Here is a 12,776-nt window from a genome sequence, read left to right on the forward strand (position 1 = left end):
TACAAATTTTCGTAGGAAGAACGGTTTTTCTTTGGGACACAGAACGGTGCGAAGTTCCGCACTAATCGAAAAGCGCGACGTCGTCATCAACCGGCAGAGCTTACAGTCACGTCAGATCGCCCGCTATAAAAACACTCGCACACATAGCAGAAGAGAGTCCGTAAGATATATACAGACGTACAAGCAAAGCCAGATCACGCAGATTTGGTTCACAGTATTCACACTGCTGTGAATTTCACAGCAGTTGCTCGTGCACAAACACAGAGAGTAAAGCGCCGCCTTGAGAAGGGGGGAAACGTGGAAAAAGAGAAAGAGAGGAAAAAGGGAGTTGACTGCTCTGCTGCTGTTACGGCTGCTACGCTTTTGGGAGAATAATAGTGTTGTCCTGTTACTCCTACTAAAGAGTAATACGCGCGTAGTGTCTTTTGTTTGTGGTGTATAGTGTGTGACGCGTGCCAAGTGTGGATTGTTTGGGGGGCAAAGTGCAGCAGCGATAATGATTAGTGCCTCGTCCTAACCGTCAACCTCTTCGCGCCCCCAAGACATGGAGGCCGATTACCAGCCTTCTACGCTTAGCCCCGCTAAAGTTTTGACAGGTAAGCTCCAACTACTAAAATATGTCGTTTTTATAATAGTGGAGTGTTCGAACGTCTTTCTGCTTAGAGTGATAGCATGTGTCACACAAATGCTTGTTGCGAAACACTCAGAAAATGAGTTGTAGGTATAACTTAGTCTTGCAAGAGTTTTTGTATTATGCTGTGTTGAATCTGAATACATAGTATATTTTTAGTTGTTTGACTGATGATTGTTTGTTTAGAGATAGTCATGTTAGCTATTACTGGAAGAGTACTTGTTGATTTAAATTGATCGATTGCAAAAAATATACCTATGTTGGAAGTTGTCATATTGATTTTATTGAGAGCACAACAATCATGACCATGTTTGTTATTTATGGATCAGGATACTTTGTGCATTTCTCAATCTATGTGTCAAAAAATTTTGTAACTCCAGCTTTCATCATTGGCCTTATAAATATTCAGAGGAGTTTTTTTATTACATCTCTGATGATGTAAGATTTTGAAAGATATGAATGACAAACATGATCCGTAATAGAGCAATCTCCTATACCTGCATTTGATATCAAACATCAAATTCATACTGGTTTCTTTGTTTTATCACAACAAGCAGCTTTCCATCGCTGAACATTTTTATTTCCAAACTCTTAGAATATTCATACTCTGTAAACTCATCTAGTTTAATACTAAAATTGCCAAATAAATCTCTTGCAGGAATGTACTTTTATTATCATTATTAGTCTAATTACCTATCCAAGAAAAAGTAAAATTTCTGTTGCAATCTTGACAAAATAGCTTTCCGTATACAAAAAACCATATCAGAAAAATTTAGTGATCAATGAGCCACATGCTTTGGCAACTCATGATATAACTATTGTATGAAAATCCTCTTGGCTCTTGCTCGCTCGCTCACGCTTTAATGTAAAATCAATCGAAATTACTTGGCTCCAGATTATGATAAAGGAAAAAAAAATGAAATGTAAGTAGGTAGACAGTTTGTTCGCGTATATATCTATAACGCGTATAATGGCTCCGGTTTTTATCTTCACGCCTACACACACGAAGCAGATTGTAATACGCAAACCGCGTGCGCACCTACATGGTAAATTCGAAAAATATTTGTTCGACTTATTGATCCTCGTTGTATTTTTCATCGTACGTCGACAATATATTTCCGGCGATCAATAAGTTTTTTTTTCCGTCGTTATCTCACTACGATTGTTATCAAGTTGAATCGTAGGGGGAGCGGAGTGATTTCGTCGGTTAGTCACGAAAGAATGTTCATCAGCGATCAACTTCAATTGCACGTCTCTCTAAACGAATACATAAAAACGAGTCAGAATGCATAATCTGAAACACTTGTTATCCTTGGTGTCGCGGAGTAGTGCCATTAGCTTCCTCTCTCGCAGCAACATAGCTTTGCGTAAGTATCTCGCATATTCGCGAAAATTGTCATTGGCAACTGCGAGTGTGTGTACGTATATTCCACTTTACTGCGAAACTCGTATCGATCGGCGTTGTGTGTCTCTGTTGACCTATAGTGTCGCGTTGATGGGGCATTATTTTTGATGGACTACTAAGATACTTGGCGTGCAAAGTGCGCTCGAATGCTGCGTTCGATAATTTGGCGCAAACGCGACTACACCGACAACTTTCCATCGAAACGCCGATCGGAAGGAGGCGCTCGCAAGGCTTCAGACTCACGACTCACGACTCACGGTCCGAGCAGCACGTCAACTTTCGAGATAATTATAATGAGTGGCGCAAGAGAATTAAATAACGTCGGAGCAAGAGAGGCCCAATGAATTATTTAGAAACGAGGCGTAAAAGAGAGGCTCGAGCGATTGCGCCTGCCTGCGAAAGACAGCGCGGGCGCGTCCGTGAAAAATTCACGGCTCCAAGAGCTCCGAGCGTGAAAAGTCGCGCGGGCGTCGAGCGAGCAAACGGGAAATAAAGAGCACTTTATCCGGTCGCGCGCACGCGCTCCTTCCTGTCGGCCGGAAGTGTTGTCATGAGTTGCACGCGGATAATCTTTTATTCCGCGCGATACCCGTGCAGCCGCTCGCGCGGCACGACAAAACCATATACACACGCTGCCACCACCCACGCGTCCCTCGTAGGAATACCGGATTAACCTTTCAGCCTTATAGTCTCTCGCCGTCTTCAGTCGTCGTTCGTTTGCTCCTTTTCATTTTCATTTTACAGCCGCTGTAAATAATGAAAGCGACGATCCGTACCCGAGCCTCTCGGATTTCCACGATTACGAGCCCAATTTGGAATTCGACGACACGGAGCTCCAGGCAACGTCGACTGCATGTGAGCACACACACACACACATACATGTATACGTACATGCAGCTTTTTCAAAATGTACATGAGCAACGCATTAACGTCATTTCATCTGTTCTGTAGCAGCGGTCGAGTTATTAGAGGAGAAATTGGACTTGGCGGTTGGCGTGATAGGCTCGGGAATTGATTACCTAGAGAGTCCAGTGAGCGACGGTACAATAGAGGAAAATTTCGAGGAGGCTCTTGTTGATGCCCCTGTCATCGAGACTGGTACTTGTGTATACGCATCTTGTTACGTTCGGGCACGGCTATATCGAGTCTTTCTTTTTTTATGTGCAAATATTCATGACGCACTTGCGTCACGCGCCTGTGACGAACGTGTTGGAAAAAACGTAGACGACCCTCAGTGTAGCTTGGTCAATCGGATAACGAACGCATAACGAGAACAAAAGTCAAAATTCTTGAAATTCGTTTGAAAATCGAGAGCCACTTGATCTTCATTATTATCAAACAGTGTCGTTACACGCGTCGTTTGCCGGCTATTCCACTTTCGGTTAAAGTGCTTTTTTACTGACTTGCCTCCGACACTTCAGCGTGTCTTTACGACGTTGTTAAAAGCAAGTGTACATATAACTCAACTGCATTACTTTATATACTTTTTCTCTCTGATCAACAAACAACAGCCGACGATTTAGCTGCATTGGATGAAACAGAACTAGCCGACGAAGAGGATTACCACGACATCGCGCGCCTTGGTATTGTCGAGGTGGTCGGTGACGACAGTGCAGGACGCAAGATAATCGTCGTGTCAGCATGTAAATTACCACCGACGGGCAAAGAAGCGTTGTTCAGCCATGCCAAGCTATTGCGTTACCTTACTCACACCCTCGACAAATTCGTCGAGCAGGACTACAGCCTTGTGTACTTTCATCATGGCCTCACGTCCAAGAACAAACCACCGCTGTCTTGGCTGTGGCAAGCTTACAAAGCTTTCGACCGCAAGTACAAGAAGAATTTGAAAGCGTTATATCTCGTACATCCGACCAATTTCATCAGGATAGTTTGGCAGATTTTCAAACCGGCCATTAGGTATGTGTATTATTTGTGTGCATCCCTCCCTCTCTGCCCATCTGTCTCTTTCTCTTTTCAGCGAGACAGGAGAAATAACATGTTATATCGCGGGATTTTTGAGGTCGACCTGTGTATAGGCGATTGGCACGGGGCTCTTATATAATTTTTTTTTCACTTTTCTGTTGTGATTTCATTAGTTTTAACTTTTTTTATACAATATTTGTATTAAAACTTGACGGAAAAGTATTATGAAACTACAGGTCGATCACCTTATGAATGCTTAAATATTATGACGACTTTTTATTAATACGTATGACTTACTTTTCAGTGCTAAGTTTGGTCGAAAGATGATGTATGTCAATTATTTAGAGGAATTGGCCCAGTATATTAATCTCGACCAACTGATAATTCCACCGCAAGTCCTTGAGTAAGTCTTTCATTGCCAAATTTCTAATGAGTCCTTATCATTTAATTATATACAGTAATTAAAATTTGCGTTTTCAGGCACGATGAACAACTGATGTTGAAAAATAAAAAAAATCTGCCGACAAGTCCACCACCAAGTGTCGTAGCGACTCCAGTTGGAACGACTCAATTCGGCGCGAGTCTTCAATTCATCAAAGAAAATAACAGAGGAGATCCTATACCTCCCATCGTCCGACAATGTGTTGAATTTCTCGACACCCCTGACGGTAACGACGTCTTGTCATTTTGTCGAATAAATTATACAATCAGCTCTGTGGTAAAATCACTGCGTAACAACGTATAACGCTATAATTTATTCATTCGTCTGCAGAGTTGATTCATCTTTACGACAAATCAAAGCCCTAATCTAATCGGAAAATTGTAAAATTACAGCATTGGAAACTGAAGGTATCTTTAGAAGATCCGCCAATGTTGCGGTAATTAAAGAGCTTCAAGGCAGGTGTAATCAAGGCTTGTCTGTTGATTTCCAAGGTGATGTACATATAGCTGCGGTGCTATTGAAGACTTTTCTTCGCGAACTAGAAGAGCCACTTATGACGTACGACTTGTACGATGAAATAACACAATTCCAAAGTTAATATTTTTATTTTTTTGTCTTATCATCGATGAATATATGGACTGTTTGATACATTTTTTCTTTTCGTTGACAGCATTGTCGAAAGACGAACGTCCAAGGAGAGTGAAAATTCTTATTTTGGAAAAGCTCCCTGAAGATAATTATCAACTTTTGAAATATATCGTTCAGTTCTTATCTAGGGTTAATATTACTTTTGCAAGCGACAATTATTTTTTAGGCTGAACAGTAGTCTGCAATATAATATTTTTCTAGGTAATGGACAGATGTGATTTGAACAAGATGACGTCTAGTAATTTAGCTGTGGTGTTTGGTCCAAATCTTGTCCGTGCACCACCATCCCGAGGCATGTCTTTGTCAGCGATCGGTCCAATCAATCAATTCATCGACTACGTTTTCACCGACCAAGATAAGATATTTATAATATAAAGAATATATCTACTTATGTAGTTACTTTTTTGAGAATTGGGCCTAATCGCGCTACGACTGTGTATGTCTTGTGTATAGACGCCATGATTATTTTCTGATAATTTTTTGTGAAGACTTTTCCGATTTACGTTGCGTTAAAAAATTTGTTTATCACATATTTTCAGCAGCTTTGTACCGCCATAGCTCAGTCGAATATACTTCATTTTAGTGTCAATCTTCATTGCGCACCATTACTTACATGTGCATTTGTACATTTATTGTCAACTTAGAGTATCGTGACATCGATGTTTTAGTAACATAGATAAAAAAAAATTAATGTTAAGTCGGATTCTGAAATATCATTTACTTTGAAAGTAAATTGGCACTAGCAGCATATCGCACTTTTACATACGTACATAAAAAATTTAATGAAAAATTATCAGAAATGGATGCTAAAGATCCTTCGTTAAAAAAGAAAAATAACGATATTGCCTCAATGAAAAAATAACAAAAAATTGTTGCTACAATTGTTACTATTATAAATGTCTTATACCGGTGATTGCTAATGAAAAATATCTATTAAATGTTTATATTTTGTAATAACATTCGTTAATTTTAAATTTTTTTCGCTTTTTAACATTTAAAAATCTTTTTTAGTGAAAAAAAAAACCTAATTTTTTAAATGATATTTTTAGTAACATGCCGAGAAAAGAGAAAGAAAAATTAATATATAAGCTGGAAAAATAATTTTTGAGAAAAAATGTACAATGCAGGTACGATTGTGGTAAAAAATTGGTCGAAAAGAGGCTAAAAATATCCAAAAAAAAGTCTTGGAGGTTTGTATATTTTTGTGAAAAATTGACAACCACATACCAAAGATATAAGGAAATTCACACAATTTTTTGTATAAAGTAGTATTATACTGAAACAGTGTAATCAAATCTTCATAGGTAATAGACAATGAAATAGGATGATCCCTCCAAGGTTTTATTTTTGCTGCAGTAAGATACAGATCTTTTTCTGGCATTTCAATTCAATATTACATTTTATTGACAATTAATTATTATTATCAACATTCCATAGTAACTTTAATGAGTTTTTAATAACAAAACTAATATAGTAAGATTGATTTTACATACAAACTGTATTAACTGCAATCAATAATGCTAACAGAAGTGATCTGTTTATCGAAACATCCTGTTATATAAATAATAACTTGTACATAATACAACAGTGTATAAAAAAATTCTAGTTTATAAGATGCCTAGAACTGATTTTTAATTAAAAGAAAAATACAAAGAAAAGAATATAAGAGAAGATACTATAATATAAAAGCTAGATGACCACAAAAATGATTGTGGATCATGTCAACATAGATCTATATGTTACATACAACAAATTTTTTCAAATTATTCTATATATAAAATTTTAGTAACAGTAGGTTTAAATTATTATAGATTTTTACTTACTTAGCCGGAGCATTTGTCACGTTTTTTCTTAATCTGAACTATATAAATGTACGTTAACACCAAAAAAGCAAGAAACACTCGAGTAAGAAGTTTAAAAAAATCTACTCACCTCGTAACTGTACGCACCCAGGCAAATGCAACTTTATTTTTTTAACAGTGCGTTGCTCGTTAATCACTAGCCATTCCTTATGGTGATTTAAATTATTTTGTATAATAAATGATGGAAATGATATCAGGGATCGTTATAATGATACATAAAATCTGTATAACTCAGAAGAAACGTATTCATCGATTTTTGTCTATACTGCCTGTATAAAAAGATGTTACGTCATGTTTTTCTAACTATTTTAGAATTTTACATTTTCACGAACGAATTGATTTTTACATTTGAATGTTATAATAATAATATTGGTTATAATATAATAATAATAATAATAATATAATAATAATATTGTTATAATAATAATATTGTTATAATAATATTATTATTATAATAATAACAATTATAACCATGAAACCTCTTAAAAAAATAAATTATCCTTCTATTTTTTCCTAATCTGTACTCATTTAATTTTTAGATTTGTAAAGTATCGATATAATAGCAAGTTTTGGCACGAAAAAGAATTTTTTGTACAGGTAGTTAGATTTTATGTAAGAATGAAATGTGTCTGTAGTTTAGACTGATACATGCACGACCCATGTATATACCTGTGATAGTTGCACACTGTTTCATCTGGAGTATCTGCCAAAATCTGGCGATTAAATGAATATAATAACAGTAATAAATACATCGTTTAATTATTATTAAAAACAACTGATACCTTATTTTCAACAATATTATTTATTGATTCTTTTTATTTTTGTCAGTACAGTATAATTCAAGTGACAACAAAATATACGTTGTATTATAGTTTCGCATGAGTTAGACAAATTTGTTTTAAATAAATTAAGGCAAAAAGATAATTAAAATGAAATTTGTAAAATGTGCTGCTTCCTTTGATAACTGTAAACACTCAAAATTTTTATCCAAAAACTCACACTAGAAGAGATTACTCAATATTCTTATATAGTGTTTTACAGTAGCATAATTTTTAACAAATATCATAATGTGAAACATCAACTTGTGATGGATAAAATTAAATAATAAACAATTAAAATTATAAAGTTCCATCAATTCATTTTTATTTACAATACTGTGAAGTTTTGGTCTTTTGAGAAACAGTTTATGCGAACCTCTTCAAACGGAGAATCTATTCGTGTTCTACCGAAATTATTGCAATATTATAAATAAAATTAATTGACGAAACAACAGTAGTTTTAACTATATATTATCAAGCATCATAGTGTTGAATCGGATATGATGATACCAAAGCCTTGGATTTAAAACCTGAACATTGTATTAGAATGATTTTTGTTTTTCTCCTTGATGGACATATTATAAAATAAATATTTAATTTTAGTCAAATATGTTAGCAAATTTTTAAAAACAAAATGATAAAATGTCACATAGTTTGACTTCAAATTCATTAGACATTCCAATAAGTAGCACGTTATTTTTTCAATTCTTAATAGCATTCCAAAACAATCTAATTTTATACATTTCAAATACCAGTAAACTGTTACATACAAAGTAAATAAAAACTCGTTTACCGTGTCTTCATCATACACAAAGATTGGCCATTGGAATAATTCAAAACAATCATAGACGGGTGTCTTATAAAGTTGCTAAGTCTGCAATCTTATAAAAAGTAGCAAATTTGACGCAAGTCATGACGTATACATTAGAAATACTGAACTCATTTATCACTTCTTGTAATGTCAATCAAAGTATATGCGTAGTGACATAAAAAAATTCTATCAATGCTTAAACTTTCAGTTTGTGAATTAATATATTTATATCGAGTATTCAGAAAAATATTTCTATAAACTTTGTTAATGCATAAATAAAATAACAAAATTTTTACGTTTCTTTAAAGCTTATGAGATGTTCTTGTCAATTATAAAATTACATGAATGAGAACGTAGTCATCAACCACCCATTTATTTCAATCAAACTAATTGAAAAAAAATTCTCTTTTCTAAGTGATCTACATCACGCGCTTATAGAAAATTTCATATGTAAAAATAAACTTTGATGTTTCAGTTTGCTCTTTGTCCACAACCCACTTGAAAGAATATTGATAATCAATATATTTGAATACGAATCAATTACATTATTTTTATTCATTATATAATAGTAACAATAAAGTTTGTTATAGTTGCACATATTAGTTAGATGTTATGATTCTGTTACTTCTTTGTTTATCGCGTACATTATATATATATATATATATATATATATATATATATATATATATATATATATAAATCCTTTTGGCATCCTACACGTGTTTCAAATCCACACTGTAAACCTCAAGTAGTAGGCTACTTAATTTTTAGTAAAAGGTGACTGGAAATTATGTACATTTGAGCACAGGATTGAAAGAAAAAATTCTTAAGAGTGAATTTTCAAAAACAAATCCTATGCCATATAAGGTTGTAATAGTACACACAAAAGTGTTAAAAAGTAATAAAAATTGAAAAAATATATCTTAAAAGTAAATGCCTTGTTGGAAAATAAGAAATAACATATTGTACAACTTTTAATATTTATGGGAGCTTACTTTAACCTTTTCGAAATATTTTTGAAGCATTTTATAAGAACAACAACCAACAACAAAGCGAGTTCAAATCAAGTTCGAAATAATTATTTGAAATCGAAAACAGCAGTATGTTGTTTTGTATCAAAAGTTTAGTAAATAACAGAAAAATAGAAATGTTCACATCGAAACTATATAATCTATTGCTCGTACAAACGTCTCGATAAGCAACATACCTCTCGCACGCAAAAGCATATATAATATTACAACCTCGGTAAGCATTGTTGGAAAGTTATATTACGAGCTACTGCCACCACCGCAGCATGAACTCTTGGCAGGTTGACTTTGTTCGGCAGACTCATCTTCGACCACCACGACATTACGTCTGGTGCTATTGTTCCTCGTCAACGAAGATTTTTTCTCTTGCTCGTCAGCATGCTGCATCATACGCTTTGTCAATTCAAGGAACATTTCCTCTATATTTAAATTTTGCTTTGCCGAGGTATGGAAGTGCACTGCGCCGACTTGTCTTGAGTACCTACAAATAAATATCGGAGTTTGACTTATAACTTTTTTAATCGTGTGAGTGTTAATCTTGATTATTCAATTCTACAGATCGCATTTTTAAATGTTAATTAATGACAAAAAATATGACAACGTAAATACTACGCTTTTTTCAATGGCCTAATTTGCGAATTGTTAATTACGTTTGTTATCGTTTTGAATTACTCATCAATCAAAAAGTTGCAATAACGATTATTTTAGAAACAAGAGCCATTCAGCACTTCGTGATAATATTTTTACACTATAAAAAATTCAATTAATATTATGCGATTGTAAGTCTTTTACCCTCAAACTCGTTTAGCAATGAAAAACTTTGTATTGGACAATGCTGATTACATGCTATATAATTCATTGTAGCTTCAACTTTTTTAAGTTTTTTAAATCAAATATATGAACAAAAAAAAATAGTTGAACTCACTCTTCAGCCTCTTCAATGGTGACATTTCTATCTTTCTCTAAATCTACTTTGTTCCCAGCTATAACTAGACAGATATCACTGCCTAGCATTTTTTTTAATTCCTTTACCCAATTTTTCACCTGAAAATGAAAAAATAATGTAAAAACAGCTTCGTACAAAAAAGATAAAATTGATAACACTTGCCATATCATGATCATCAAAATTAACAATAACATGGAATAAAGAGTAAGAGAAAAACATAAAAAAAGCATTCAAATATCATTTGAACTAACTTTTTTAAAAGTTTCTTCATCCGTAATATCATAAACTAATATGGCTCCATTGGACATTCTATAATAAATAGGCCCTAGTGCATGGAACTTTTCTTGACCTGCTGTGTCCCATATAGCAAGATTCACTCTTTTTCCATTAATATTGACTTTTTTATTGAAAAAAGAGGCCTGTAAAATAAATTGAAAATTTAGAATTCAAATTTCATTCATATCAGCATTTAATAGCTACGAGTCAATTTAATTGACACTACTTGATAAAGTTAAATTTATAATTTTTTAATAACCATTGGAACAACTGAATATTACATAAATCAAACAGGTTGGAGTTAGAAAATAGGATGAAGCTAATAATATTACAGGCTTTATGCATGTACTTACATAAGTATTTTTTTTCTTATATATTTAGTCTACAACGATTGAATAACTTAGTAGTTTTCATTTCTCTATTAGTATATTTAAATTTTTTAAATACTTTGTATTTAGATTATCTGAATTAAAGTAAAATTCCTTGCCTTTGACTATTTTTATAAATTATCAACATTCAAGTAATCATAATTATTTGCATTGATCTCATCTGTGATTAGATGTATTATCTCAATGATGTAATAACTATTATTAAAATATAGCAAGCGTGATTTTATTTCATCTTTAAAACATATAGAAGTTATTGCAATATAGTTCACTCAAAAGAACCAACTCATTCTTCAATGCAAACAAGGAATGGTGGCCAAGTAGATAATAAAAAATGTAGTGATATTGACATTTTGTGACACGTATGAACGTGAGCTAGTTTTCACAAATATACTTTGCAAATGTACACAAAATTATAGACAATTTAGGCAAGACTGCAAGAGAATCGTCGTGTACGAAGCTTAATCAAAACAAATTTATTTAGCTGCAATTATCAAGCTATAGTTAACAATAAAAAATAGTGAATCACCTGCAGGGTGGAGATATGTTTATCATTGAACTTATCCTCGACGTAACGTAGCACGACAGATGTTTTACCAACGCAACCTTCGCCGAGAAGTACCACCTTGAAATTGTAGCTGCCGGGGGTGGTGGTGGATGAGGCCGTCGCCATCGTCTTCGTCGTCGTCGCCGTTTCCAGCAGTTATACGCATTTAATTTACTGCTGCCGCCGCTACGTATTTCTGCTGCTGTTGCTGCTACTGCTACGACGATCAGCTGTTCTCACCTGTACTGCTACTATCATATCAGTGGCTTGTTTTATTGTGTGCAGAAAGCATTTATTTTTTTGATGAAAATAAGCGAATCTGCGAATGAACAAGCGAAAGTGAAAAAAACTTGTAAGTGCGAAAGAGAAACAGATGATTTGTCATTTCGCGTCGTCAATACCGTAGGTTACGTGACCATGCTGAAGACCGTAATGGGTTAATCCGGTACCGGAGAAGATTCAAATGATTTCCCACCGTGTCGTCTGCTTTTTTTGGAGTAGCTGAGTAATCGTTACAATGATAGTTTATTATACGTTTCTTTCATTAATCAATTTTTTACTATTTGATGAACGATTTACTTATGGACAAGATCTGTAATCAATGAAAAATTTATAACCAAAATACTTAATCAGGAAATCGTGTTAGCGAAAGCCAAACATGCAATCTCTGGAAAAAAAGAAACAACGCACCTTAAATCTCTTGGTAAAACACGAACAAGACACAACAACAAATAAGAATAAAATATAAGTCAGCTGTAAACGATGACTCTGTTTTTCAATGCATCGTATGCACATCCAATTCAGAATTATCTGAAAATCCAATTTGTAGAGGCCGGAGGCACGCGCATTCTAACACCAGATGGCACTAAAGAAGATGCTAGAACTTTTTCACGCACTTATTTCCGTCCCACGCTGTCGTCATTATATCATCAATCAATTGATAATTGATTGAAATTGTCAACTGAAAAGTCAACTTAATAACAAAGATTAGGGGTTCACTTAATCTTTGATAATAAACAAAAAAAACATGACGATCGCGCGAAACTACAATTG

At 34.1% G+C, this 12,776-nt stretch overlaps 2 protein-coding genes across 3 annotated transcripts; one reads left to right on the forward strand and one right to left on the reverse strand.

Moving 5' to 3' along the window:
- Window positions 1-225: 225 nt before the first annotated feature.
- LOC131665281 (rho GTPase-activating protein 1) lies at window positions 226-9,165 on the forward strand. Of its 2 annotated transcripts, none has more exons than XM_058937069.1 (9): window positions 226-596; window positions 2,781-2,891; window positions 2,991-3,134; window positions 3,548-3,953; window positions 4,264-4,362; window positions 4,440-4,627; window positions 4,794-4,994; window positions 5,072-5,178; window positions 5,251-9,165. In XM_058937069.1, the coding sequence occupies exons 1-9, from the start codon at window positions 545-547 to the stop codon at window positions 5,422-5,424; spliced, it is 1,482 nt and encodes a 493-aa protein (XP_058793052.1). In that variant the 5' UTR covers window positions 226-544; the 3' UTR covers window positions 5,425-9,165. The 2 variants fall into 2 exon arrangements, with proteins under 2 accessions (XP_058793052.1, XP_058793051.1); XM_058937068.1 differs by having other exon boundaries at window positions 227-596; window positions 2,988-3,134.
- An 85-nt stretch (window positions 9,166-9,250) lies between these two features.
- Window positions 9,251-12,542, reverse strand: LOC131665306 (ras-related protein Rab-21). Its single transcript, XM_058937127.1, has 6 exons — window positions 12,414-12,542; window positions 12,125-12,315; window positions 11,706-12,042; window positions 10,766-10,933; window positions 10,494-10,612; window positions 9,251-10,049 (listed from the first exon to the last, which is right to left on the reverse strand). Exons 3-6 carry the CDS (start codon window positions 11,847-11,849, stop codon window positions 9,809-9,811), a joined length of 672 nt encoding a protein of 223 aa, XP_058793110.1. The 5' UTR covers window positions 11,850-12,042; window positions 12,125-12,315; window positions 12,414-12,542; the 3' UTR covers window positions 9,251-9,808.
- Between the last annotated feature and the right edge of the window lie 234 nt (window positions 12,543-12,776).

Source organism: Phymastichus coffea, unplaced genomic scaffold, assembly GCF_024137745.1.
Source record: "Phymastichus coffea isolate CEN01 unplaced genomic scaffold, Cenicafe_Pcof_1.1 PCOF00050, whole genome shotgun sequence".
NCBI classification, from domain to species: domain Eukaryota; kingdom Metazoa; phylum Arthropoda; class Insecta; order Hymenoptera; family Eulophidae; genus Phymastichus; species Phymastichus coffea.